Below are 24826 nucleotides of genomic sequence, written 5' to 3'. Positions count from 1 at the left end.
TGTCCAGCGACCGGGGAGAGACAGTTGATCCAGTGGACACAAAACGCCAGCTCTTGTTTAAAGGGCTTCTCCACCTTGATCTTCTTAAATGTTAATGCATATAAGAGGTAAAGAATTAAAGTTAGTCAGAGTAAAGCAAATGCATCCTAAACACCACACAAAATATTGGCTTCCCCAACCTTCAAATGCCCAAAGTGGACTCTGAGGGAGCAGCCAGTCCATACAAAACAAGTGGCAGCTAGTGTACACTTTCCACAGTCAGCTGTCACTCCAGCTGGCAGTGTAGGCCTTATGCAACCGGTGTGGTCAACACCAACACGTATGGTTATTTCTAGTGCTCTTTTGCAGAAATTGTGTCTGTTTTGTTCATCCATCTATGAATGAGAATAGCCTGAAGTATTTTTCCTTAAGGCATAGGGGGTGTGTGTGTGTGTGTGTGTGTGTGTGTGTGTGTGTGTGTGTGTGTGTGTGTGTGAAAGCGTAAAATGTTTTTTCCACTATGCATGACAAAAGCAAGCAGAGAGACGTCCCTCTTTCTACCATCTATGGAATACTTTTCTGCAACATAATCATAAAAAATAGTTATAGAGTACGCCCTCAAAGATTCTGTTTTGCAAGGAAAAGAAATATGTCAGCCATTCATCAAATCTGTACCAAATCTTCAGCTATTTTATATGACACGTTAAAATATTTTTCATTCCTTCATTCTATAAGTCTTCAGACAATGTGTAAAGCAGATGGCTGTTTAATTATAAATGCTGCCAGGTAAATTTCTGAAAGCCCTTCTTCAAACTCCTTTTCCTTTTTGCCTTTCACCCAGCATGGCCACTAAACATGCACCTTCAAAATGACTCCTACCCGTGTGAGTCAGTAAATACCCAAACTGAGTGTGTGCGTGCGTGCACACATATATATGCAGCAATTTCCCTGGAAAATGACATCCTCTCTCCACACACACAAAAGCATCCTTTAGTAAAGCAAAGGCATTTCAATCATTTAGAAATACAGCCAAAGTTAATAATAATCTGTTGCTTTTGTCACGATATAAAAGGCAAAAAAAAAAAAACCTCCCACAGCACATGTACAGGAAAATCTGTAAAGAAATGGCATGTCTCTAAATTGTCACAATCACACCAGAGAGAGCAAAATCCAAGAACTGGAAAATGCTCAGAACCACACTGATTCCATTTTCTCCACTGACATTCTTTCATTGCAATTAGCAGGCTCTGTGTGCATTTACTCACAGAGCATTTTTTCATGACTAAACATGCATACCTGATTTCACGGCTTTTTTTTTTATTTTGATGTGGCTGACTCACCATTTCCTTTCAATATCCACATTCAATGCCTCAGTCGTGAAAATGCTTATTTCTTACTTCCGTGGGAAAAGCACGGGCACAGCAAGGAAGACGGGTCTGCGTGCAGTGCCAGAGTCCCGAGCGAGCCTCCCCGGTGACCCTTCTGCAGGGAAGGCAGGTCTGCGGATCTCTCACGAAGCAGCCTCCACATACCAGGGGCTGCCAGTCACACCAGGGTTGCGGCTTGCAGCCCAGAACGCAGTAGTGAGAGGCACTGCCTTCTAGTTCCAATGCGTTTAGAGCCAGCTGTGAAAACCAAAGCTGCCAAAACAGCATGTAGCTACAAGCACACACACAGCCCCGGCGTGCATGTCCGCACACATACGTGCACGCGTGCAGAGCTCGAGCCGGAATCTGCGCCCCGATTTGCAGTATTTGTCATCTTCAGGCAGAACAACAACTAAACAAGGAGACTGTGTGCAGATCTCCCCTCTGCACTGCGAGCTGACAACCTGCTCTTCAAGACAGGAGAACAAAAGAGGCATTCGGAACCACAAACCCCAGCAAATAGCATAGGCGTTAGGAAACCAGAGGATGGGATAGGATGCCCTAAAAACACGAACACAGCGGTCTCGTACCGGCTCTCCACTTGCCCTCCTCAGCGTGGCAGATGCTGCGAACCCAGCACTGTGCTTCCGTCAGGGACCCACAGCTCCGTTCTGCCACGGCCCCTGAGTCTTGCTGCCTCCAGCACAGAGGAGTTTCAAAGCCAGGCTCACAACAGCCTGTCTGTGCCTGCTGCCTCGTGATGGACAAGTTCATGCAGGATCCGTCAACTCTAACCTCCATGACTCAAGGCTCTCTTGTATTCCGTGTTACTTCACTGACAACTCCTGACCTCAGGGGAAACCTTCCCAAGGCTTCTGTACTTAGACCCCTGAAGGCCTACCCTTTTAAACCCCAGAAGGCTTGGATGTCTTCCTTTTTATAATTTAAAAGGGGGAAATATAGAAAAGCCTACTGCACAAATTTTACACAGCTTTATCTATATAACTATGCTAGATAATCACATAATGTGTGTGATAAATGGTTCAACTCCACAATCATAATAAAGTTAGATGGAACAACGAAGTTAAAAGAAAACACACATTGAATAGCCTATTTTACATCTATCTGTATTCTTGGGTTTACATTGCACACTCATTAGGAATGTAATCCACCAACGAAGTGTTTCCGGAAGTTCTACACTGTACAAGGCATTCAGTGAGGAAGACAAAGGAGTTGCAGGCTGACCCTGACGTACCCAATTGTCACTTCACAATGATCTGTATTTAAAGTCCCTGCGCCCCCCCTCCACTCCTAGCAGCCCTCACATCCCCCATGGGAAGCGGCCCTCCCACCAGTGTCCCTGACAGCCCCTGCCCATAGGGAGAGCTCCGACCCTCCCCAGTCTCGCACTTACCCTTCAGGGTGGACTTTCTCTTTCCATCTGCTTCTATCAACCTCCTCTACTTCCGACCCTTGCTCATTTGACCAAATAACACAGGCTACCTTGCAGCATCTCCTGTAATACTGCTATTTGAGTAAGAGCAACTTTCATTTTTTTTTCACACCTACTTGATCTTAGGCACTGTGCTGATGCATTAATGTTATGTCAATTAAGCATTTAAATTAGTCTGCAAGTAAGGCTGCCATGGACGTCCCATCATCCAGGAACATGAAGTTACTAGTAGGCTTAGGTGGCCTGATGTAATCACATTGAGGAGGTAAATGAGGATTTGAACCTGTGTCTTTGACCCCAAAGCCCACATTCTTTCTCCTACTCTTTATCTCCACATGTTATTGTACCAAGTACATGACTCCCATCACTAAGAGAGGGTGCCATCCACCCCAGCCCATCTCCACACCCTTAACACTCAGTGTGCAGTGCAAGGCCATCCTCGTAAAACGTATCCAGTAAGAAGCTGGTGGCTGATTAGATAGTTCGTCATACTTCCTGCTCGAAAGGTGTGCTCCTAATATTTACAAATTGAGTAACTCAATAATGCATTATAAGAACACAATTTTAAATAAACACTTCATTTTAGAATAGTTTTAGATTTACAGAAAAATTGTAACTTTAGGAAAGAGTTCACACATACCCTATACCCAGTTTCCCCTCTTGTTAGCATCTTACATCACTACGGTACATTTGTCCCAATTAATGAACCAAACTGGGGCACATTAATATTAACTAAGTCCACACTTTATTCAGATTTCCTTTCCACTTAATGTCTCTTTTCTGTGCCAGGACCCCACCCACGGTACCACACTGCATTTACCTGTCGCTCCTCCTACCTAGGTGACAGCTTCTGTGGCTTTTTTTTTTTTCTGAGAAAGATTCACTCTGAGTCAATATCTGTTGCCAATCTTCCTCATTTTGCTTGAGGAAGGTTCACCCTAAGCTAACATCTGTGCCAATCTTCCCCTATTTAGTATGTGGGTCGCCACCACAGCATGGCTGCCGACAAGTGGTGTATGTCCACGCCCAGGAACCGAACCCGGGCCACCAAAGCGGAATGCGCCAAACTCAACCACTAGGCCATGGGGCTGGGCCCAGGAGATTTGTCTCTTCTCCCCCACTTATTAAGTTATTCAATCATTTACGTATATCAGTACAGGCTTAAGGATATTTATTTTATATATTAGGCTATAATCCAGTAGTACTTTATTTTGTTGCTTGAATTATTCCAGCTTTGGCCACAGGAAGCCCTTTAAATTGGTTTCCATGTCCCTCTGACATATCCTCATTGTTGCTTGGGTGGTTTGTTTTTGTTAGTACTTCCTTACTTTTTGGCACTACGAGATGTTCCAGGCGCATTCTGTATACTCCCTGCTCAAGCCCCAGGCATTTCTCTAAGGAGGCCTGGTTCCTTCTATTAGCGACAGGAATTGGAAATCAAGATCTGGGTGCTGGTTGTGCTCGATGAATCCATTTTTAAAGGAGACTCTCAATGAATTATTTCTAAAGAGAAAGCACTGTTATAAGATTAAGGTTCACAATTGGGTTTTCATATATCCATGCTTCCTAGAACAAGGCATCATTATCAGTGCGTATACAACGCTCAAAGCTTTTCATAGCTTGTGCTATGTTAATACTATTAAGACCTCATATTGTAAATATTTCTAATAAATTGCATACAAATTTGCCTTTAATTGACACAGAACGTTTGTGCCCTTGAAAAAGCCCACAAATAACAGAACAGAACAAAATAAGCACCCTAGTGTACTTATATTCCAAAAGAACTCTTCCTCCTAGCCTCTCAGGCAGTCTTGGTGAAGCCTCAAACCTTTCCCGAATCATTTCATCTGTCTTGAGCCACATGCCTGGCCCTTATGGTCCAAGGATGCCGTCCCTACCCCATGCTGTCCCTACAAGTCGGAACATCACACAGGAGCCAGTGCTTATACCATCCTGCACTCTCCTATACTCTCACACTGTGAACGAGGCATGGCCACCTCTGCTGGGGTGAACAATGCAAACTCCCAAAGTTAAACAACCAAACAAGACAAAAGTAAAATGAAATGACAGGAGAAATGGATATCATGCTGTAGGAAAACCATTTTAAAAAGCTTCTTTGAAAACGTCCAGACTGACCACCATGCAGGTCCCCCATTGCCAGTCCAGGAAGCACACCCACTGAAGACCATCCCTCAACCAAATCCAAGGGCTGGCAAGGCTCTTCTGTAAGGTTTTCTTGGGGCACAGCCACGCCCACTCCCTTACATGCTGTCCACGGCCGCTTCCATGCTACGAGAGGTATGAGTCCCCACAACAGGAACAACATGCCCCAAAGCCAAGATATTGACTTGCTGACCTCCGAGCTGCAGCCGCATTTCTCACACTTGAGTAACGCAGAGACTCATTTTAAACTTAAAAAAAAAAACCTTTTTTTCTTGTGGATTCCCAGTGTTGACTGAAACTTGTTAAAAATTGAGATAAAGTTCACATATCATAAAATTCGCCCTTTAAAAATGTACAATTCAGTAGTTTTTAGTCTAGTCACAGAGCTGTGTAAGCATCACTAATATCTAATTCCAGAACAGTTTCATCACCCCGAAACAAACCCCACACCCATCAGCAGTCCCTCCCACTCCCTCCATGCCTCAATTCCTGGCAACCACGAACCTACTTTCTGTCTCTATGGATTTGCCTATTCCGGGGTTATATACACACGGAATCACATGTGGCTTAGATTATTTTTTTATACTGTTAAATATCTCTAAATATAAACTATTTTCCTTATTTTTATAGCTTTTAGGCTATAAAATACAAAACAAATTTGCAAGCTATATGAGTGCAAAACTATAAAGACAATGTTAGTTTAACGTGAGGGATGGCATGGCTTTGCTAGGAATGAACTGTTACTCTCATGGTCCCAGGCACATCAGCGTCACTTCTTCTGGGTTCAGGTACCACGGTTTCCCAGATGCCACAAAAGGCCTCATCACCTGTCTTTTGACTGATGGGACACAGAGCTCTGTCGGCATGGCACCCTGACATCTTGTCCCTCGTTCTAGAAGGAGAGCTTGGTTTCCATGTGAGCCTGGACCTACTCTTTCCTCCCAGCCAGGGACAATTATGTAATTACTGCTGACAATGAGACACTGCCACACACACAAGGTGTGGTCATGCACATTACCCAGAATATCCTGATACGAATTTTAAGATTAGAATGGAAATGAAGACACAAAAAATTCAACTCACAAGGAGAATGTGTGTTTCCAAGGATATGCTCCAAGCGCTAGGTTTGAAAAAAATCTAAAGTAGATAGACTTTTCAGCTACCGCTCCGTCACTATCCATGCTTCTGTCTTCCTGCTTCAGCAGCCTTTCCTCTGAATTCTGGTGCTGGTGAGTTCTGTGGTGGGAGTAGGAGGAAAGAGGGATGCTTGAGTGGGGGCGGGGGTTGGGGGAAGCCTCTTGGGGGATATAGACAGAAAACATTCTCCTGGCTCTGACCTGCTCCTCTGGAAATTCCTGGGGTATGTGCAGGTTTAACATGCACTTGGAAATATTTTAACACATTTTAGATTGCTTAGAAAAGGAGGACTCATAGACTGTTCTCCTGTTTTATTTCAAATGTATGGACCTTCAGAAAATTTATGGGTTAAATTGATATCTGAGACTAGCTGCAGGAATCTACCAACCACTTAACACGCTGAGTCTGTGGGAAATGAATTCTGACCGCCAAGTATCCATCTCACCTCTAACCAACGACCACAGTGCGTTAGGAAGACAGTCCAAGCGCATACAGTGTAGCATTTCAAGTTAAACATTAAAAATAAACCCATTTCAGGAGTGACCACTTAATTGGGTACAAGGTTTCCTTTTGGGGTGATGAAAACATTCTGAAACTGGATAGCAGTGATGGATGCATAATGTTGCAAATGCACTCAAAAGTCCCTGAATTTACACATTCAAATGGTAAATTTTACATTATGTGGATCTTCCCACAATTTAAAAATAAATAAAATCTTTGCAACTCCATTTCAAAAAATAAAAAAGTAATTTAGACTAATTTAAACGTTAAAGCAAGAAATTTACAGTAACTGCAGAGACAAATAAGAGCCAATGTGGCCCTATGTATAGGCATCTACAAAGACTGAGTCCCAAGGGACTCACTGAGAACCAGACACACTGCCCAGTCCTTGCAGTCATCTTGTGAGGGAGCTTGCTTACCCTTGGCGGGCCTGAGATTCCCCAGTGGTCTTCTCCAGACACTATGATTTCAGAATCCTAATGTAAAAATGCCAACAGAGATAGCACAGGGAAAACTTGCTGCAGTTAAGCTGCTTTGCCCCTGCCCAAAACAAAGAGACAGCCTGCAATGGAGGTCTGCTTTCCAAAGGTCCTGAAAACAAATGATGCTGAAGAAGGCTTGGAGGCAGGCAGGTGTAGGAAGGAATGTGTTGACTCAGCCAGACCCTCGTGGGTCATCAGGGATGACCTTGCTCGAGTCTGTGAAGCGAGTTTTCATTCTATCACAGTTTTATAATGTCCACTTCTGCAATGATGCCTACTCATGACACCACCCACAAGAACACGATGGCGCTCTCTCATATTCTGTACCCTCTGCAGGGGAGGAACTGAAAGCAGATGTTCACAGTTCATGGATGAGATGTGCTTATATTTCTAACACAGGTTGATCATACTGGCTTGATTCAGACATTTGACTTCACTCATTAACGGTAGGAAAGCCAACTAAATAGAGATTACGTAGCATGATGCAGTAAGTCCCATTAGAAGAAACAGGCATCCAAGATCTGCCACTTTACAATTCGGTTCTCGAGTCAAGATGACAGTACCATAACTAGACAATGAACCAGAAGAGCTGACAAGAATTAAAAGGTAGCAAAGATCATCTCCAAAGTAGTCAGAGAAGGCTTCGCCCACACCTTCGCCAATTTGAATAGCTCTAACATGAGGAGTATTTCAATCCATATGGCCATGCCAATGGGTGCTGCCCAGACCATCTCAGCCCTAAAACATGGTAAATTGACCTAAAACACAGCACACAGGAAGGAAGCATGGCTGGAAGAACCAAGAGAGGATAAAGGGTGTGGGTGTGTTTAGCTGGATTTTTGGAGCAAGGCAAAAACACTGAAGAGTACCTTTACATGCCAATTCAACCAAGGTTAACCAACAAGGGCGGGAGCTTTGAAGAGAGCAGTCAGCTGAGTAAGAAAGAGACGGTAAGATCAAACAGCAGAGGATTACTGTATCAGAACAAGCTGTGGAAGTCCCCGCATCCAGAGCTCCATGGCCTCCCAGCTTGTTGCCTGACTAACAAGGGAGCTCTTGTGCAGTCACCGGGGGCGGGTGCTGAGGATGAAGGGGCAGCTTCTGGAGGGCTGTGCATTGTTCTGGGAAAGCACCAGAAGTCACGTGATCGCAGCAATTCCGTCAGAATCCAATCAGAAGGTAGAAGCTGCCTCCAGACATGCTGTTTCTAGAAGACTCTGCCTCCCCTCCCATCCAGAACTCAGATGTCTGGGTTCAATGTTCATCCATGCTTCCTCCCTCTTCCCCTCAGCATTTCAAGTAGTTAATACCTCCTGCCCTCCTTCAGCCCACTTTCTCCCTCCATGTTGGTGCTTTGTGGACCTGTCTCCCTGGTCTTGCTTTCTCATCCCCACCCGCAAACCCTGTAACCCTCAAACTATTGCCTTAAAATGCTTCCTTCCAAACAATGTGCAGTCACAAGACCAATCCAGCAAGGAAACAAATCTGCAGTCGCTTGTCCTGACTCTGCCTTTCCTAAATCCACACGGGAACAAATATGAGGAGAAAACGTATGCAGCTACAAATGGAGACGAGAAAACAAACCAGCAGACCTGAGTACTGTGTTTCCTACAGCTGCTGCTTCTCATTTCTGAGATGACGGAGGTAGGTCCGCAAGTACTCCACACACAAAGAGAACTGCTCTGTCCAGGGCACTGCCCTGTCCTGGAAGGCAGCTATGCCCGATGCCAGGCCCAGCCCTGGAAAACTTCCAAGCTGAAGTTTCGTCTTGTTATCCCAGGCAGGCTTCATAATTACCCAGCGGAGCAGTTCAAAATGGAAAGCTTCAATTGCCCCTTAGCTAATTGAAGGCCAGGAAAAGTAAGTATCTTCCCTAAAGCTACAAATGAAGGGTAGAGCTCGGATGGTGAATCTCTCTTACTCACTCTGAAATCTACTTGTAAGCAACTTGTTTAGTAAATGAAAAACAGTCTTCACACTACCCTCTGTACACCAAGCCACCTCTCAGGGAAAACACACAGCAAGGTGACCCTCAGGTGGATTTCGTTTAAGAACTTAACATTAAAGCACATTTTCCCTAAAGAGCTCGATTTCATATGAATTCCATTTTGTGGCTGTTCCTGGAATTCTCATTCTCCACCTCCTCATCTGTCCCAACAAAACACAAGCCTGCAGGTCAATGCCAGCCCATTGGCAGCAGCTCTGAAAGGCGGGGGTGGAAACGGCTGGAAGAAAGTAGAGAAGAGGGAAGCCACCAGCACCTAGAGCCGCCCAGCACCACCCCAGATCTCCTTTTAGCTTCAGTCTCCTGAGCCTCCCAGAACACAATCCTCAATGAAAAACTCTCAAATTCAAGGAGGAATAATCAAATGTAGCAAAACTTAGCTTTCTTACAAGGTTTAAAATCCGACACTGGAAAACAAGTCCACACTACCAAATTTATTTTGAGATGTTTACGTCTTGATTCAAAATGCTATGCCAGCACAGAAAGATAAGCAAGGCCCGTTTTACTGTCATGTACGCTAAAATCTTAAATAAAATTTCAGCATACAGAATGTGCCAACACGGAAATATTACTCACCATGATCAAGAAGGATCGACTCAAGGAATGTTAGGCTAGTACCCACCCATTCATCTACCAATCTATCCTTCCACCCACCTACCCACCCATTCATCCATGTACTCATGCATCCATCTATATACCCATCTATTTATCCACCCACCAACCCATCCATCCACTCATCTCTCCATTCATTCAGCTAATGACTGGTCCATCTATCAGTCAGTATGCTTACACAGGGCCCCCTTCCCAAGCCATGCAGGTCCACCCAGCTGCCATTTGCTAGGCAGGTGCCCTGAGGAAGGCTCATGGCATCCCAAGGATGGCCTTATAAGCATCAAGGCCCTGAGGGAGAAATGAGCTTGGCTTGTTCAAAGGACAGAAAGGTGGCAATGAGGCCTGGGGATGGGAAGAGAGAGTGACAAAGGCCAGCTTGGAGAAAAGAGGGCATACAGGGCCTTGCAGGCCATAGTAAGGAGTTGGCATTTTATTCCAAGTGCAAGTAGAAGTCATTGAGTGGCTGGGGGAGGGAGACAACTATAATCTGATTTATATTCCAAGACCAGCTTATTAGGCGCTAGGGGAGGAATGGACTGTGGGGGTCAGCCATGGAAGCAGGGACAGCAGCGAGGAGGCAGCTGCCGTAGTCCAGGCTGCAGATGATGAAAGCTTGGACGGAGATGGGGAGAAGAACACTGACCTCAGAGAGTCTGGAAGCAGAGCTGGTCAGATAGAGATGGACTGCACAGGGGACGTACAGGAGGGGCTTAGGCATCTGCAGCAAGGTGAACGAACGGAGGAGCTATGGCTCAGATCAGAGCCCAGACAGGAGAATGCTGGAGGAGCATAAGAGTTCAATCTCTACTCTCTTCAGTCAGAGGCGCTACCAGCCCTCCAGGTGGGGGGACAGCTCCATGAGAACTGGTGAAGGGCGCCGCAAACATATCTGCCAGGAGAGCACCAGGGTCACCCCTCTCCCCACACCATCGCAGTCTGCAGGGAATGCCTCTTTTCAGGGTGCCCACAGGCATCTGCTTGGGTCAACTCTTAAAAGCAGTATTACTGAGCCAGAAGGTGTGTGCAACTGTAAAGATTCAGTCACACGCTGCCAGAGAGCCCTCCAAAGAGGTTTCGCCAAATTCCCCTCTTCACCAGCTGCACACTAGGATGGCAGCTCCCCTCTTCCCTTTATTTTAAATACATGTTCATCAGCTCAGTGATGGAATGGCTCCTCCCAAGAGAGCTGATGTAGTTGACAGAAGTGGTCAGTAGAAGGTATAAGGGAAAGCAGAGACATTTCTCCCAGTGTCATGCACTAATTGTGCCCTCCCCCCAAATCCACACATTGAAGTCCTAATCCCCAGGACCTCAGAAGGTGACTGTATTTGGAGATAGTCTTTAAAAGGTGATTAAGGAAAATGAGGTCATCAGGGGGACCCTAATCCAGTCCGAGTGGTGCCCTTACAAAAGAGAAGACGAGGACACACAGAGGGATGGCCGTGAGGACACAGGGAGAGGGTGGCCATCCTCAAGTCATCGAGAGAGGCCTCGGGAGAAACCAACCCTGCCCACACACTCATCTTGGACTTCTGGCCTCCAGAACTGCGAGAGAATACATTCCTGTTGTGGACGCTGCCTGGTCTCTGACATTTTGTTATGGCAGCCCAAGCAAACTGCTACAGCCAGCATTCAAGAACCCCAAGTCAGCGGGGGAGAATGTCTGCAGAAAGCCAGCCCCTGTTGGTCATAACGACTGAGCTTGGAGATGTGGTGCAAAACCTCTGGAAACAGTGGGAGCTGATGGGTTGGGACAGAGTGAGTAAGGTGGGCTGCTCATGACAGGAAAAGCTGGAGGTAACCAAATGCAGCTAGATTTGTTCCCTCTGGTTTGGCTTTATTTTAGCTCAAACACCACCTGTCTTCCCCATAACTCAGCCAGAAAGTTATCTCACCCTCTTTCCTCCAACACCCTAAAGCACCATGTAACTTTTTACAAAAATCACAATGATGTATCATCATTTCACTGGTAAGTATGGGAGTCTCCTCTTCCCTCCTACACTGCAAGGTCCTTTGGGGACAAAACCTTTGTCCTACTTGTCTTCATATAGAACACAGAATCTTGAATCTCAAAAATGTTCTCAATCAGATTTGCATGAATAATAATTCTCATCCTGACACTCTTCTGTCATCCCAACAAATCACAACAAAATTATATTTATAGTCTTTATGTTATACTTATATCAATTTATATTCTTTATATAGACATGTTTACATTACTTTAAATTTATGCAAAACATTGGTCATCTTTAAATCTTTACATTATAGATTTTGTTTTTGGTGAGCAGAGAACAGTCTTTGCCTGAATATTCGTTTCTTTTATTCTCAAATTTAATGTTTCAAGTGCACCATTACTTGCCAACACTTCAGAAAACAAACATTCTCTGGAAAAAGTTGAGAACGGCTTTTCAACATTCTTATTCTAGAATTTCATTTGAGTCTCGCCACTCTTCAAAAACGCAGACAACAATTCTGAAAATTGCTGGGTTTGTAGCTCAAAAGCAGAAAGCTTCTGGAACTAATTTCTTCAGAGCGGCCCCGCAGTCTGCTGGAAGACAGGGCCATGATAAATGAGGCAGAGGGACCCTCCCCCTTCCTCTTGACCCTTTCATGATCGAGAGTGCCATCAACAAAACACACACACAATCTGTACATTACAGCTATTCAACGTGCCTCTCTGTTCACAGCAGAGGCACTAAACTCCAAGCACCACACGCCCCCTCCGCAGTTGAAATTGAACGCTCAGGGCCCGAGCGCAGGAGCCATGCCGATCCCACGTGTGCAGGGCGCACGGAGCGCCCCACCCGCACTGCAGTGCAGGGGCGCCCTCACAGCCCAGCAGGGCCCAGAAGCCGGCTTTGAACAAAGATCGCAGCTGGTGCCCAGCACGTGACTTGCTCAGAATCCATAGTAATAAAACTATCGCTGTGCTTCTCAGACACCGGGAAATTCTGTAGGTGTATTATTCACCAGCCTTTCTCACCCAGGGGTTCTTGGTTTTAGCGATACAGATTAAGTAATTGCAGCAACTTCCTACACAAGCATACACAAAATACCACTCCTGTTCTCAGAGCCATGTAAATATTTGGTCCTCTCCTATAAGGCGAAAAGCACTCAGTTTAAAGCCAAATGAAATAAATCCCATTACACAAGGCTCTCAAAAGCAAACATTTAAATTGGTTATTTCTACAACAGGACCTTGAATATTGAGGTTAGTGTTTAATTTGCACACTGCACCAATCACCTGAAATTCTCAAGGCAACAGAAAAATCTGCCCTCCATGACCCTATTGTGCACACATGTCTTTCCATTCCTCCACCAGCCCTTTGAAAATACAGTTACACCACAGCTCCTATGTGATCTAATCTATGCTCTCTTCTCCCACCCTCTTCATGTATGAAGGGCAAGACAACACGATGTATTCAATCTAAATTCCATTGTCGTTACAATTAAACAGCTACACTCGCCACATTTTAGAATTATGGCACACAGCACTGTTTGCACTCCTGCCATCACAGTTCTTTCAGATGCTCTGATCCTCTCTTGGGGAGCCAACTGACTTGATTTCTATTTTAAAGCTCAAAATTAACTCATTAAGCCCAATTTAGAAAGGTTTGCCCTATTCCTTTCTGATGATCCTTCCAGACAACTCCGATTCAGAGATGTGCCCCAGCACCCCAGCTGCATGCTGGATTGTTAAAGCATCCCTTCAGTCAGCTTTCTGGGAAAAGCATTCCGTTCAAGCACGTTACACTGGAGTTCTCATCCTGTCAACATAAAGAACCTCTCTGTACGGAAAACACAGCAGCCATTTTAAGAACCAGAAGTGCCACGATGGCAGTAGAAGGCGTCGCCACCCTTGGGATTCTTCCGGCAGCCGTGCAGGGCCAGGGTCATGGTCATGCGCAGCCAGGGATGCTGGAAATCACACCCAGCTAGTAGCCACTTTGGGTTTGGCCAAAACCAGATGCCTGGCCACGTTAACCAAGCATTCACCCACCATAAAGAAGCCTACCCCCAAGATGCCTTCTTAGTAACCCTAAATCCAAAATTCACCTACCTCGGGGTAAGACGTCCCTCCTCGGCCCTGACCGTGGGGGAAAGTTCTTTGTGCTCACCAGGGTCCTCTGCTTGTCGTCGTGGTTCAACGGAAGCTTCCTGCCAGGGGCAGCACAATGAGACACCAAGTTACCAGGCTGCCTTCTTCAAGACATCTATTATTACGAACCCCCTCATTGTGGGTTCGCCTGCCAGCCTGTACCACAAAGGCACTGACGCAGCCTACTGTCTCCTACCAACACGCAGCCACGGGACTGGCCAGCTCAGCTCCCCAAAAGGTTTCATCGAAACGACTCAACTAGACCGTGCGTCCACTTCAGCTCTGGCCAGGAAGCAGAACTCCTCCGTCAGGTCTGTAAAACCGTATGACACAATTGGCCAAAAAACCCAAATCAAATACAGCTGGTTACAACTCACTGCAGTGAAGCCTCGAGCCCCGGGACTTGTCCGAGTCTGGGATTCTTCTCTCCTGACTGAGCAAGCGTGGAATTCTCCAAGGTCACGCTGCACAGTGCACAGCCCAGGGCACTGCCATGGCAGAAACAAACGCTTGCAGTGTCTGCATGGCCTTTCAGCACCAGGATGCCACAGAGAACCGCGCAGCTCTCTTTACATGCACGTGCAAAGTGTGTGTATTAAACCTACTACTGGCTCTTTTTAAAAGAAACTGCATCTGTTGCTGCAAGAATTTTTTTCCTTGAAGTATATAAATGCAGATTTAAAAGGCAGAAAAAGCAGGGGGAGGGAGGGAGAGACTGGCTGTTGACTTTGAAGCATGGATGTGAATATGCAGTTTTCCAGAAGCCCTGAAGTGAATTTTTACCATCAAAACTCTTGCCTCAAAAAAAAGTGAAATAGTTTAATGCGTTGCATTTTTAATTACATTTGTCCCAGAGCAATGTTTAAAAAATATTTGCAAAAAAACAAAAATACTAAAAATATTAAATGATGTCGATATTTGAAAAGTGGGTATCATATGTTGTCTTAAGCCTTTACATAAAGCATCCCTTTTCATTTCAGAGGAGAACCTAACACTTTCTCTCGTTTCCCCTTAGTTCTTTCCTTGGTGTTAATGCAGGGACTAGCTAACCAAGGGGAAAGACAGCTGAAGCAAGAGACAACGAGGCGGCTAGGAATTCAAGATGTGGGTGAAAATATGGCACTTAAATTGTTGTGACAAGTCAGTTCTGTCCCCAGGTACCTTTCACACAAATCGATGCTGGAAGAGCAGATGCGTGTAAATGCTCAAACGTCTGGACCCAGACACTGGACCATCATATTTAGGGGTGTCCAATGTGTGCCTTAAGATGGTGGTCAGGGGGTGGCTTTGTCCTTGCTCACACGCGATGCTTACCTGTTTGTAGAGGTCTGTGGACGGTGATGACCGGGACCTTTCGTGAATGTACTGTGGCCTCTCATGCTGGTCCAGACCTGCATCCAGAATGTCGTCCGCTGAGTGATACCTCCCTGAACTCCTGGCTTCCAGGGCATTCCTCTGTTCCCTCCAAGAGGCCTGATACTCTGCGAAGGTTCCAAGTCTCTGAGGAGGTTCTGACTTCCCCAGCTTCCCCGCTGTCCTGTGACCGTCGGCGTTTTCTCCAAAGGAGGTCGTGTGGGCCCTCTTCTGGAAGCAAGGCTCCGCATCCTCGCATACGTGGCCTCCCGTCCGCGGCCTCTCCAGCTTCTCTTTCGAGAGCCCACAGAGCGCTTGCCTCTGCCCAGGCCTCTGCTGAACAGGCCTGCTCGTCTCCTCAAAAAACTTCCACCTGTCGGCAAAGGTGCCCATGGTCTCCTGGGATGTGCCGGGGTGCTGGGGTGGGCGGTGATCCCCGGAGAGCCCCACCTCATGCATCTTCTCTGGTTCTGAGTACGATTTCAGTTTCTGCTCTACCGTGAACCGTCTCCGGCCCCCTATGCGGGGAACATGTGGCATGCCACCTGCAGATGACGGCGGCTTGGCCAGGCTCACCTCCCAGGAGCGGGGGACAGGGTTGGGGTCCGTGCTGTGGTCCGGTAACCCTGTGTAGTGGTCAGCTGGGCTGGGGTCCAAGTCGCGGCGCTTAAACGACGTGGCCCTCAGGACCCGGGCTTGGGCCTCCTGCAGGTGGTCTTTATAGGTGCCTGGGAAAGAACCTTCTGGGCCGGCGCCTGCGGCCTCTTCCTCACCCTCGCTGGTGCCAGCCAGAGTCACCGTGCTTTTGCTTTTCTGCAGCTTGGCTCGCCGCATCTGGATCTCGTTCCTCAGGGTGGTGGCAAACCGGTCACTTCTCCGCGTGGGTTTGCCCCCCTGGGCATCGAGGGGTGGCGGCCTCTCTGGGTCACCCTCCTGGCTGTCCTCGGGCCGGCGGGTGCCCTCCTGGGCCAGTAAGTGCAGCATGGGGGTCTGCCGAGGGGAGATCTTGCTGCTTTCTCCATCAGCCCACGGGAGGCCGGTCATCGCCTTCTTCAGGCCAGCTCTCTCCATGACTCCTGGGGAGCGGCCCTCCGGGTCCCCGCTTGCCCTCCCAGGGGCGCCCCGGGACCCCTCAAGCAGAGACAGGCCGCCCCGGGGCTTGGGGCCCAGTGGCTGTGTGGCGGGATGCCAACCGGCCCCCCGTAGCGGCGCGGCCCTGGTGCCCCCCTGAAGGCATTGCCTCATGGGGGCGCAGAAGCGGCTCTGCCCACTGCTGTCCCCCTTCTGGTCGGCAGCGCTGGGCCACCTGACCTGAGTGGGGCTGTCGTCCTGGAAGCCCCCAGTGAGGGCCACGTGGAGCTGCTTCCTCGGCGACGTGGTGGCGCTGGGGCCCTCGTACAAGAAGGGACTCTCGTCGCTGTACTGGCGAAGGTGCTGGTACCCATAGGAAGGCTGTGGGCAACGCACATCTGTGCTGGACAGAGAGGCTTGGAGCCGGCTGGGGGCCTCATGGTCAGAGGCCGGCCATTCGCAGGGTGCATCCGGGGCCCAGACTGACCCCCCAGGTCTCCTCCCGTCGGTGGGATGTGCCAGCCTTCGCTGCTGGTCGCCAGGTTCTGGCCTCCAGTCGCTGCGGGGCTGAGCCCAGGTCAGGCCTGGAAAGTGCTGCGTGTCAGCCACCTCTGAGAATGGGGGGCCCTGGGCCTTCTCGTGGCTCTTGGTGGCAGCGAAGCTATCACTGCGGAGAGGGGGAGGTGGTGGGGGAGGGGAAGAAGGTGCTTTTTTCTTATCGGGAACATACCAGACCGGCCCAAAACTGGACCTCCCAGAGGAGGCCACCTTGGGCTCAGGACTATCATCTGGCCTGGGGCTTTTGCTGGTGTCACAGAGGACCCTGGGTGGGAAATACCCGAGCCTGTCCTCTAGGCCCTGAGGGTCACCGGCGGCCTGGCCCTGCCGGCTGCTGCCCGGCTTGGAGGCCTCCCACAGGCCCACTTTGTAGAGGATGTTCTCTGTGGAGGAGGCATCGGCCTTGGGCAAGGTGTGGTCAGGCGTGCTGGAGCTGGTGGAGAACGAGCCATAAGCCGAGTCGCGCTGGTTTGGGCCGCCCAGGTGGTCGATGCTGCTGTTGGACTTGGCGGCCGAGAGGCGTCCAGAGGAGTAGGGCTGGCAAGGGTGGTCCAGGCTGTCAACACTGCCCAGGGAGCTGAAATGGTCAGAGGTGCGCTGCAGATTCGTCTGCTCCCATGTACCTGACAGGTCATGGGAGGAAGAACTAGGAAACGAGAAGAACCACAGGGAACAGTTGGCTTTAGAATCAAGTTACAGCAAAGGGCAGTTGAGATGACAGCACCGTGAACACGGCTGGCCCTACGCAGGCATCAAGATGCCGGGCCCTGATAACTGTTCCTGGAACAGGATCCCTGGACCCAAAGTGTGACCTCCCCACATCCAAATCTCAGCATTTCAAAGAGCAACATTCTGAGGGTAGGTTCAAAGGCCCAAGTCCTCCTCATGTGATGCCTTTTCCCAAACAGAGACCTTCATATGCCCCCATACATTTCTCATCTCAATGCCTGCAGGTGGTCAAAGCCCACAGTGGTCACCAGCCGGCATGCCTGTGTGATCGCTTACCACCAACCACTAGTTAAGTGTGGCGGTGGCAAACCCACGAGCTAAGAATGGTTTTTAGATTTTTTAATGGTTGGGGTTAGGGTGGGGGTGAGTCAAAATAAGGATATTTCATGACCTGTGAAAATGATATGAAATTCAAATTTTAGCATTCATAAATAAAGTTGCATTAGAACACAGAGCTGGCCATGTCTTTACACGTAATCTGTGGCTGCTTTCAAGCTCCAGTGGCAGAGTTGAGTTGCTGCAACAGACACTGGCCCAGACAGCCTGAAATATTTACTATCTGGCCCTTCACAGAACAAGTTTGTAGACCTGGTTCAGTATATGCAATGATTCTTATTGTGGATTATTAACACAAGAGAGGCAATCAAATGAGAGCGATTTTCAAATTAAAAGGAAAACTTCAAGCCAGCCCTGATGGCCTAGTGGTTAAAGTTGAGCACACTTCGCTTCAGTGGCTCAGGTTCACTACCCAGTCGTGGAACCACACCCATCTGTCAGTAGCCATACTGTGGTGGCATCTCACATAGAAGAACCAGAAGGCCTTACAACTAGGATATACAACTGTGTACTGGGGCTTTGGAGAGAAAAAAAAAAAAGAAGAAGATGGGCAACAGATGTTAGCTTAGGGTGAATCTTTCTCCACAAAAAGAACAAGAAAAACGAAAACTTCAGGGATAACATTACTTTTCCAAACCCAAATATTACAGTATTGATAGCTCCTCTCTCAACTCCCAGTCAATGGCACTTGTGACAGATAACTTGAGAAACAGGCTTTATCAGCAAGACAGATGCTGCTGTGTTGAGGTGACTGATTAAACCTTCAGAGTTCACTGGAGCTGGACACAGACACCAAAGATACAGGTTCATAACTAGGATGGTGTCTAAGAGGAGGATATAAAAAATCAGGTTTATTACAACAATCCAGGTGATATATGGTTAATTGAGGCATTATTCATTCTGGGACACAGTAATGGTGTACATGTGAGGCTGACAGCTCTCAATGGTAAACATGAAAGAGCAACAAAGCTAGAATAGTCACGCCTCAAGAAAAACCAAACCGTGGCTACTTGAGGTTTGGGAAGAATGAGGAGGAGAAAGAAAGACATGAGAGCAGGGCAAGGTCTCAGGCAGTGCACCGGCTAACTCATCATCTGAGGAAGGAAGATGATCGTTTGGGTTTTACACCACCTTCCGTGAGGCGAGAGCAGGGACCCTTCTCAGAAACGGAGCCCATTCCTCTCCATCCTGCAACCCCATTCCTGAGGTGGTTTCCCATGAGCTCCTAAGTCCAAGCAGATATAAATCATGCTAAGCACTCTGTCCACACAGATGTGGGCAGCATGTGTGTTTCTGTAATCAAGGCACTGCCAAATGGGCTGACTGGAGATCCTATTACATTAAGTCACTTCAATAATGAAATAAAAGGCCCACTTTTCACTTAAGTTTTACCACTCAGTTGAGAATCTGTGGTTTTTCAAAAATACCCTGGGCTCCAAACACCATCATCTCTTGTCACTTTAAACAGGTAATATTTGAGACTTATCTCCTTCCCATCACATAAATACTTTACTTGGCAATTATGCAGCAGACTGGTATTTACTAATAGCCCACAATTGATTTTGAGATGGTTACATTAGCTACACACACACACACATACAGGCACAAACACACTTAGATACATATGCACACTCAGACACGCATGCACAGACACACACAAATATAGACACACATGCACACTCACACATGTACACACCGTAAATGCACACAGAGATACACATACACACTCACACCAAAGACACACTATCTGTCATTATGGTCACCCTTCTAACAGGAGACTAGTGAAGACATTGGCCACTAATCCGAGGTGACCAGTCAGCGCCCTGTGACTAGCAGGAGCCTCACTAAACCGGCATCCTATGATGCTGTCACATGCTCAGTGGGTATTAGTCCTTCTACCCTGAAATGTGGGCTCCAGGGCAGCCAGCACTCCCCCTTCCACCAATCCACAACTCCCACCTCCTCTGTCTCATGCATGGCAGGAAACCACTACCAGGCCCTCAAAGCGGGTCACAGCCCTGGCATGTGGGCTGGGAAGCCCCTGGCTTCCTCCACGCCTCCACAGCAGCACCCTGGGGGTTGAGGAGAGGGTGCTGATGCTTCACGGAGTTGCCTGGGGAGTTCCTGCAAAATACACCTGGCCCAGCCCATAAATAGCTCCTGCTTTCCAACCTGTAAAAATCTCAAGAGAAGAATGGAGGCTGTGGACACGTGAGTGTCACAGATTGCTATCTCACATGGCTCAGAACCACCAACTCAGCCGGCCTAAAGGGATTCAGCCAAAAAAGGGAAATCCCCAGGCTCCTGATTTATCAATTAAACGACATAAAAGACAAAGCACACTTGTTCATCCTTTCTCTTAGTGTTTTATTTTTAAGTATTGTACACCTGCCTACTCAGTGAAAAAATATTCGAGTCCTACCAGTAATGGTGTGTCACAGGCCTTTTCTCATCTGGAAAACAAAATCATTCTAAAGTCAAGAAAGGCACTATCGTGACAGGGCTGGGAAGTTATGGGTGTTGGCAGAATGTCACACAAACTTCCCATCCCAGCAGGAAACGAGAGCCTACCTCGCGTGGTGTCGGCCGTGCCAAGAAGGGTAGACGCTGGTGGAGAACTGAGATGCTGATGTCTCGGGGTGGCTCTCGGAGAACTTGGTGGCGTGCCAGGAGTGAGGCCTCCAGCTCAGCTCATTCCTCCTGAAAAAGAAGGCAGACGACTCAGGGACCACACACAAGGGACAACTCCGTGCCAAAAGAGGAGGGCGAGACAGAACTAAGTCACGGCTACCACTGCACGATTTATAGCGTTGCTTTCAGGCGCTTCCCACTGTATCTGGGCACAAGCAGTCTTCACATTTTTGTTAATGGAGAACTGACCCTGGTGCAGAGTGAGAAGCACCAGCTCCAAAATGTGAACCAAAGTCTTCCAAATTCATTCTAAGTAAGTAAATAAATCTTGCCGTCCTCACAAACAAGACAACAGAAACTTCCATCCTTCCCACTTCAGCAAAGCTTTACACAGGCCCTCAGCCCCCTTGAGAAGGCATAGTGCTGGAGAAAAGCTCAGTGAGTCCCCAGCTCAGCTGGAGAACACAGAGTTTAGACGGCTTCTGTCTATTTACTCCTTAACTAAGGAAATACAGCTATATTGTAATTAAGACTAGTAGCCGTATATGCCCCTGAGCCTCCGAGAGTGTCTGTGAAGTCAACTAAGGGTCCCCATCACGTGAATCACAACGTCCTAGACCAACAGGCTCCAGTCCATTACTAGCAGGGCTTCTCAACATGGTGTGAGCCTTCCCCGGCTCCCTCTCCAGAGTCCCCACCAACCCATGAGAGATTTATTAGCTTTTTGGCCACACCTGTCCAGGTGTGATACCCTAAGTCCAGTTGGGAATCCCCACAGCTGCTGTGTGGACCTAAGAGAGCCTCCAGGATTGTGCTGCCGTGTGAGGAGACTTCCTCACTTCCTCAATTTAGGACAGAACTAGCCTCACTGTGGACAGTTGACAGCCCAATCCAGAATGGAGAAGAGCTCAACTGAGCCTCTTTAGTTACCTGATGGAGATGAAACATTCTTCCAAGTAGGCAAAAACATTAACGACTACAATGCAATAAAGACTATCAAAGAAAAATAACATAAACCTTCTGATGACTCAGGTAATTAAGAAAGAAAAAGCCATGGGTGGCAAAATGTGAAATATGTTGATTTTATGATAGTTTCCCATGAACTAAAGCATAAAATAGACGAATTTATCACACCTCAGAAGTAAAGGGAATGTAAAACGAAGACCGTACCTCATAGAGTTTCTCAAAATCCTTGTAAGGAAGGTTCTGGCCACGTGAATTTCATTTGTAGATGGCTTTTTCTGTGCTATAGTATCCACAACTTCTTTCATCTTCCTTTAGAGTTAATTAATGAAGGAAATAAACTAGACTGATTGAAACTGGAGGCAAAGGTAAAAAAGAAGAAAAAGAGGGCTTGGAAAAGAAAACACCTTACACTTTGTGGCAGCACATTTCACCTCCACAAGTGGAGTGACTGGGGTATAAGCTAGTTTACTGGGCAGTAGTGAGTACGGTAAATGTGTTTCCTCCTTTTTAAAAAGATAATTAGAGATACATGTCTCTATTTCAAGACGACACAGTCAAGTTATGGTGCTAAATAGGGCTATTTTTTTAAAAAAAGAATAAACAAATGGAAACACAGTGAAAAGGGTTATACCCACAAGCTATAACAGGATATCACGGCTACTGGGGACAGTGAAATGTTCCTAAAACACACGTGCCTTTGTCAGGTCCTCTGACTTTCCTCATGCATAATGAACATATTTGGGAATCAAGGAAGGTTCAGAATGGTTTCTGTTTGTCAGCCCCTCTGATGGCCTGAAAAGGCTGGATTTGTATTGACAAGAGAGAGGAGGACATTCACCACCTGCCCACTGGTGGCTCCATCAGGAAGGCTCTGGGGACAGAGAACTCTGGTGCCACCTAGAGTTCTGGCACACTCATCGTCCCTTTGGCTCAGTTTCAACCACTCCCAGATGGAAAAAAAACAAGTGCAGATTTAAGATCCTCATGTCAACAAGATTGTGGTGTTTCTTCCTACACAAGATATGCACTAGGGTAGCTTTAAACCACCCAGTCTCTGGAAATGTGGGGGCCATGAGTACACAGGGCACAGGATGCGCCGGGATGGGAGAGAACACCAACCACACTGTCCTCAGTAAGTGGTGGAGCACCCTCACCACCTAACAGAGCTGGGAGCATCAGAAGTGATAAACATAACCTGAACCATTCCTTCAAATCGGCATGTCTGCTATGGTGGGACCAGGTCAGGCCAGGTCCTAGCATCACTGGGAGACACGGTCCGGTGGCAAATATCACACGGGAATCAATGGGAAAGCTGCAAAAGGAATGCTCTCTCCGAGGGCCACAATCAGATGCAAGCTGGCTCAGGAGACCAGTAAGGAAGCCCCTACCAGGAGGCAGGAACAGAGAGGGCTATTTCTGGCCTTAAAAACAGCCAGGACGGGCTGACAGGAGAGCAGCTCCAGAGGCTGACGGGAAGGAGAGGGAGCCAGGGTTCACTATAGGCCCGAAGGACTGCACAGCTCCACCGAGGCCCAAGGTCGTGCTTCCTCGCAGGGCAGCGTGGACAGGGATGCCAGGGAGGAAGCAGCAGTGACCAACAACGCCGGGGAGGAGGGCTGACCCTCCTGGGCATGGAGCTCCACAATCCAAGGAGCTCCGGAAACGCAATGGGGCTTTGTCCACAGTCATGCCCACTCGAGACTAACAGTCAGCACCATGGTCAACCCAGCAGACCAGGAAGAAATCCTTCTTACTCAAATGGCTACTGATGTTTGTAAATCTTAAAATATCTGCCTACTTTAGAAAATACAAGACATTTAAAAATTAAAAGGCCAATAAGAAGACAAAGGAAAATAACCCATGACCTAAAGACAACCAGTGACATCTCTGCATTTCCTTCCATCCGTTTTTAGACAACTGAGCGCCTCCTGCAGACTTCGTGGGCCCTTCTTTCCGCAGCCCCCCTGGCTTTGCGAGCATTCTCCCAGGCCAGTGTCACTCTTCCAAAATGTGCTCCTCAATCTCGTGTAATTTTCCTTTCATACAAATACTGAAAAGCTACGGTACCAGCTGTTAACGCTGGTTTTTCTGTTCCTCCGGATGAAACTATTCATCCTAATGAGGGCTCCTCTGAAAGCTTTCCCACAAATGCACACCAAATTCATCTAAACTTACTTCAGTTTTTAAAAATAATATATGCTAGGTAGTCTTGTTTGTTTTTGAAAGAATGACATTTAGATCAGAAATATAAAAAATGCCAATATATCATTGCAAATTAAGAACAGATCTAGATACCAAAAACTCATTTTGAAAAAAGAATTATTAAAGTAAGTGCTTCAATGAAATGTTTGTCATTCACACAAAGAATAGAAAAATTCCCTCCTTCCCTTCCAAAATTAAAAAAAAAAAATCACATGAATACTGGGTTATTTTCCTAATTTTTTTGAATGAAGCTAAAAGGCGAGGCCTCACAAAATAAACACAGCCTGTGTTCGGTCCCCATGAGCTCGGAGGTTCTGACGGTACCAGACCCGCTGGCTGAGAGGCCAAGGAGGTCAACAGGGAGGAAAGGGATCCTGGCTCCGAGGGCCTGGGTGGACTCGGTGATGGGGGCATGCACATAATAGAGATTCATCTGATTAAATCACTTAAGTCATACACTAAATCTAAATCTGAATAGAAGGAATGTTTTCCAAAATAAAACAATTCTGATCTACATGGTTTCCTTTTTTCTCCTGATTTTAATGAGAAAGATAATGTTCTTGTCACAAGAAAAAAAGTTTGTAACGACGTGCGGTGATGGATGTTAACTAGACTTATTGTGGCGGTCATTTTGCAATACATACATATATCAAATCATTATGTTGTACACCTGAAACTAATACGTTATGTGTCAATTACATCTCAATTTTAAAAAAGGAGGAAAAAAAAAAAACAATGATGGACAACAGCCCAAACAAGTCAGGATGTCTGTCCAGCATAAACTTCTGGGTCTACTCTGTTTCAGCAAGAAAAAAAGCACAGTAGCAAACGGCCATAATCCCCAAAATAGAAACTTTTCCCCAAAAACTTGAACAAATGATCTCAGACCACCCTCCAAAAGCACGGGTTTTTGCTAACACCCACCAGCGTCCCCTCCGTGGGCACACACACACTTTCTGCCCCAGGAAGAGCTCTCTGGAGGGGAGGGGAGGGGGAAGAGACACAACCTGCTGATGTCCTAGCCATCCCGGGATTCTTGCCCCACCATTGCACGTAGCTGCTTCCCGGAACATCTGTGCTAATCAACGTTGGAGCCGCTCTCAGAGCCACCTGCTCAAGGACAGTTCCAAGAAGCCAGCAGCGGGGGGAGCACAGCACAATACTGGCTTAGTGTAGAATTCA

General features: G+C 47.3%; 1 protein-coding gene across 7 annotated transcripts in view; it reads right to left on the bottom strand.

Annotated features, from left to right (window-relative positions):
- Positions 1-24826, bottom strand: part of SHROOM2 (shroom family member 2) — a 132084-nt gene that overhangs the window by 37256 nt on the left and 70002 nt on the right. For 2 of the 7 annotated variants that reach the window (XM_044768156.2, XM_044768155.2), the window contains exons 3-6: positions 20417-20545; positions 15113-17426; positions 13760-13857; positions 6046-6198 (exon numbers count right to left, since the gene is read on the bottom strand). In XM_044768156.2, coding sequence (XP_044624091.2) covers positions 6046-6198; positions 13760-13857; positions 15113-17426; positions 20417-20545 — 2694 coding nt within the window. Of the gene's footprint in view, positions 1-1319; positions 1740-1936; positions 2082-6045; positions 6199-13759; positions 14949-15112; positions 17427-20416; positions 20546-21646; positions 21800-24826 lie in introns of those variants that run through there. The other 5 variants (XM_070502349.1, XM_044768157.2, XM_070502352.1 and 2 more) reach the window with 5 other exon arrangements.

This window comes from Equus asinus, chromosome X (genome assembly GCF_041296235.1).
Source record: "Equus asinus isolate D_3611 breed Donkey chromosome X, EquAss-T2T_v2, whole genome shotgun sequence".
Lineage (NCBI taxonomy): Eukaryota > Metazoa > Chordata > Mammalia > Perissodactyla > Equidae > Equus > Equus asinus.
The sequence above is the reverse complement of the archived record's forward strand: the minus strand, read 5'-3'. Positions and strand labels throughout refer to the sequence as shown.